Below are 5,043 nucleotides of genomic sequence, written 5' to 3'. Positions count from 1 at the left end.
TATATATATATATAGAGAGAGAGAGAGAGAGAGAGAGAAAATCGTCCAGTGTTATCCTCTATAATATATTTCAAAATCATCGATAAATCAATAAAATGTGCTTTTCTCTATATAATTAACATTTTCATTTTATAATTAACACACGAAAAAAAATGTTTATTATATTTATTATATTTATTATTCTATTATTTTTCTTTATTATTATATTGTATGAAATTAATAGAAAATGCAATTTGAAATTGTATATGTTTTATGACATGAAATATGTATCGTGTCATATATTATAAATATTTTCTATTTATTAATTTTTTATCATTCTTTGTTTTTTCTTTCTTCTTATCTTCTTTGTTCTTTGTTCTTTTCTCTTTTCCTTCTCCTCTTTCTTTTCTGAATCATTTAAACGAACGAAGTAAAGCGACAAGCTTTTTGTATAGTTTATTTATAATTATATTCAATTGATCGAATATCAAAATAATCTAGTCTAAAATATGTGTATATATAAAGAAAAAGCATAATTTGAAAAATATGTAAAAAATGAATATATATGAAAAATGAAAATATGCAGAAATCGAAATAACTACATTACATGTATATATTTATGTTGTTTGAATTATCATATAAAAATATCATATAATAAATCATTATTTTTTTTATTATTTATTAAAATTTAATAGAAAATAAAATAAAAATTATAGCTACGTATCACTCATACAAGTTTTAAAACATAATTTGTTTATTTGATTCATCTTTGCATAATATAAAAAAATGTTTTAATAATAATGTGTATATTAAGCATGTAAAAAGAAAAGAAATCGATAAGTGATTGCATCACACAAAGAAAGACTGAATGAGAGGGAGAGTTTTAGAATAAGAGAAGGGATGAACAAGCTAAAATAGAAAGATAAATAATATATATATATATTGAATATATATTTCTTATCTCTTTATAATTTCGAGATCGTAACTCATAATTTTAAATAGGAATTAAAAAAAAATAAAAAAAATTATTGAAATTATTTTCTACTTATAGTAGAAATCTTTTCATAATTTCTTTTCAATATAATTATATGATTATAAACATTTTTAAGTTATTCCATTACATTTCAGATATATTTTTTATCTAATATGCTGATTTTTTATTAAAATTACTTTTGAATCACTATACATGATTAATATAAATTATTACAAGAAATACTATTACTTTACAGGAAAAGATTCAATGTATAAAATGTTCAAGATATTATGAATGCAAAATGCATATTAACATATATATAATATTTACAGATATCGCCTAATAATAAGATAATAATAAACTGCAAAAGTGACAAATTGGCAAATATATTCTAAATATTATCTATACATAATATATGTATACACATGAATGAGTGAATTTTTATGTCTAATATTTTTGTATATATTTATTCGCAAACATAAATAATTGACTATTCGATAATAATTGAAATGCTAAATTTTACAAATTCGAAACTGAATTTGTTTGCATTGGTCCATTTTTTCTTGTTCTTACAATATATTTTCATTTTGGTTGTAATTATTTATAATGATTGATGTAAATTTTGCGTTTTTATCATTAAAAGAAACTAAATGATAATATAAGAATAAAACATAAAAAGAAAAAGACTGATTTGTGATTTCATGAATGTTCTTTGTAAAATTCAAAACAGTCAAAACACAAAATGGGCACAAAAAATAAAAATAAATAAAAGAAGAAAAAAAAGATAAAGAAATGTGTGATGCATGTGTGTTTTTAAATAAAGGCGAAAAGGATAAAAAAAAAAGACACAAAGAAAAATAAAAGAAGAAAATATAATGAAAATAAAGAGATAGAATAGAAATAGAAACAGAATAAAATAAAAATTGAAAATTAATTTAGTGATTAATTGATATTTTGATTAATAATAAAAAACCATGTCGCATTTCTTCGTCCAAACGATTAAAGAACATGTAAATTTTCACAACTTTTAGATTTGCTATCTCTTGACCATACCTTACCTAATAAATTTCGTACCTTCAAACTGGTACTTGTACGACTACCTCGATATTTTTTCGGCGAATTATTTTCAGAACAAGATCCCAAAGGTGATTTACTACGATTTTTTCGCGATCTCTTCCGAAATAAATCTCTTGTTCTTTCAGGATTCTCAAGCTTCAGCCGAATTTGTGTAAGTAAGCCAACAAGAAGTTCGTCAACGTTATGATTGATCCCAACGGATGTTTCAATAAATTTACAATCATAAGATGTAGCCATAGATTTTCCTTCTATAACATAGAGATATAAAAATGTTTGTGTTATTTGTTTTCGTTATTTCGTTTCAAATCAAAGAATCACATGCTAATATGCTTTAAAGACATAGAAAGAATGGGAAGAAAAATATATACTAGATATAAAATAATATTATTTTGATATCGATTTTATTAATCTAATCCATGTACGACGGAAAATTAGTCAATATTTTTTCACATTTTTGCATATTTCAATACTTTAAAGAAATTTATTAAATTTAGGTAATGATATGGTCAATATAGAAAGACTGAGCACAAAACAGTTAGGGAAGCTATATAATCTCTTACCTTCGGTCGAGACCAATCGACTGCGAACAAGGTCAACTTTATTTCCAACAAGGATCACTGCTCGAGCTGATACATAATCGCTGCGCCAAAGTGTTTGCAAAACTTCTTCTGCTACACGTATTGAAGCTCGATCGGTTGTAGAATAGACGACGCAATAAGCATGTGGTTCATATGTGGTTATACAAGTTTCCGGCTATAAAAAATATTATTCTAAGAAATGTTGTAATTCAACAATTTTCATTAGGATCATTATATATAAAACATTAATCATAGTCTATATTGATTATATTGATGATAAGTTAATGTGAAATGTTTTTTCTTTTATTTAATTTCGTATGTTTGAATAAGATCCTAAAAGCGATTTACAATTCTTTCGCGATCTCTTCCGAAATAAATCTCATTAATAGATTATAAATTATAGAATAAAAGTAAGAATGATAACCGAAAATCATGGTAATTAAAATTATCAGAAGTTTTTTTTCTCATTCATTCATTCATTTATTCACTCATTGTTTCCCCGTCATATTTTTCAATTTTTAATACTTTTTTTCTATTAAGATACACATTATACTGAACATAAATTATAATTATAAATCTAAATTATAATCGTATGAAAAAAAACTATAAACTGATTTACATTATGATTTTTATCCATATTGATCACATTTATATATACGCGATATCGTGGTTCGATGGTTTAATCGATTTCTGGACCGTTTTACGGTTGACCGATAGTTATGGTTCGATGCTCGTCAATCGCTATTCAGGATGATATACCGAGTTTTATAATATGCTTCATATTTAGTACATTCGACCGAACACTATTATTTCTTGTCTTTCTTATCTTATTCAATCTTATTTTCTATCTCTTTTTCTTTTTTATTTTCCTTATTAATTTTATGTTTATTCATTTTTTTTATTTTTTATAATTTAGTTTTGATTAAATTATATCATATGTGCATCTTATTATTATGATATTATATTGAAATCTAAATCAAATATATTTCATTTTATAATGATTAAATTTTCTATTGAATGGGAATATTTGATAAGAAAATTTATCGAATAATTTAAATCGATAATTTGATTTTTTCGATATTTCTTTTCATTTTTTATATGTAATTATATATATATATATTTCATTACGTACCGTCATTTCCGCACTAGAATGATCGATAAAAGTCAGTTCGGATTCTTCCCCAGCTAAAAGGACGCTAACAGTTTTCTCCCCTGATTCATCATCTATAAAGAAAGAATAAAAATCTAGAGATTTAAAATAGAATTTATCATGACGTGAGAAAAAAAAAATAAAAAGAAAAATTTGAGGATTGAGAATGAAAAAGAAACCGAAAAAAAAAAAAAAAATTTTGGGATTGGGAAAGAAAAAAAAAAAGAAAAATTTGAGGATTGAGAATGAAAAAGAAACCGAAAAAAAAAAAAAAAATTTTGGGATTGGGAAAGAAAAAAAAAAAGAAAAATTTGAGGATTGAGAATGAAAAAGAAACCGAAAAAAAAAAAAAAAATTTTGGGATTGGGAAAGAAAAAAAAAAAGAAAAATTTGAGGATTGAGAATGAAAAAGAAAATGAAAAAAAAAAAAAATAATCATTATTGAAACATAATGAATATATTTTATTTACCAATTGATGTATCATATGCATGAAGATATTCCGATGTCATAAATTGAGAAACTAACGAACTTTTTCCTACGGCTGGAGCTCCCAGCATTAAAACACGATATGGCGTTGGTCCCTGAGACGCGCTGCTTTCACGGGAACTTGCCAATGAGCCTGCTGCTGAATTTCTTGCTGAGCCAGGATACGAAGCTGTTAGATGTTCCGTGCTGTACCATCATTGATAGTCACGCCATGGAAGAAACCGATAAAAGGACGAAAAAATAGAGAAATAAGATGTATTATATAATTGATATTTATATATCATATCAACAATCAAATAAATTTGTGATTTTTTATTATGCATATTGTTTATATCATTTACTTGATATTTTAACTTCAATTTTATTTTAAAAAATAATTTATATTTTATAGAAAAAAATCTCGATGACAATCGGAAACGATGGAAGTTTGTTTTTGACATACTTTTTTATGCAGCATTTAAATTCTATTCTAAGGTCCAACACGTGTGTCTACGTCGCTTAAATGCTCAATGCTACACGTAAACTCACGCGTTCGATTTAGAATAGAATCGTTGAAATGAAATTTTAATTTCCAAAATCCTTTTTTCTTTTCTTCGTCTTCTTTTTCTTCTTACTTCTTTTCTCCTTNTTATTATTATTATTATTATTATTATTATTATTATTATTATTATTATTATTATTATTATCGTTATTATTGTTGTTATTATCGTTATTGTTGTTGTTGTTATCGTTATTGTTGTTGTTGTTATCGTTATTGTTGTTGTTGTTATTATTATTATTGTTGTTATTATTATTATTG

The 5,043-nt window shown here is 24.3% G+C and overlaps 1 protein-coding gene across 4 annotated transcripts in view; it reads right to left on the bottom strand.

The window, feature by feature from the left end:
* The window catches only part of LOC102670957, a 20,238-nt gene that overhangs the window by 7,384 nt on the left and 7,811 nt on the right, over positions 1-5,043 (bottom strand). For 3 of the 4 annotated variants that reach the window (XM_031513785.1, XM_031513788.1, XM_031513786.1), the window contains 4 exons: positions 4,228-4,430; positions 3,740-3,831; positions 2,590-2,782; positions 1,207-2,277 (listed from right to left, as the gene is read on the bottom strand). In XM_031513785.1, the coding sequence (XP_031369645.1) occupies positions 1,952-2,277; positions 2,590-2,782; positions 3,740-3,831; positions 4,228-4,430 (814 nt within the window). In that variant the 3' untranslated portion in view covers positions 1,207-1,951. Of the gene's footprint in view, positions 1-1,206; positions 2,278-2,589; positions 2,783-3,739; positions 3,832-4,227; positions 4,431-5,043 lie in introns of those variants that run through there. The other variant, XM_031513787.1, reaches the window with a different exon arrangement.

Source organism: Apis dorsata, unplaced genomic scaffold (assembly GCF_000469605.1).
Source record: "Apis dorsata unplaced genomic scaffold, Apis dorsata 1.3 scaffold_739, whole genome shotgun sequence".
Taxonomy (NCBI): Eukaryota; Metazoa; Arthropoda; class Insecta; order Hymenoptera; family Apidae; genus Apis; species Apis dorsata.
This window is presented reverse-complemented; position numbering and strand designations above follow the sequence as displayed.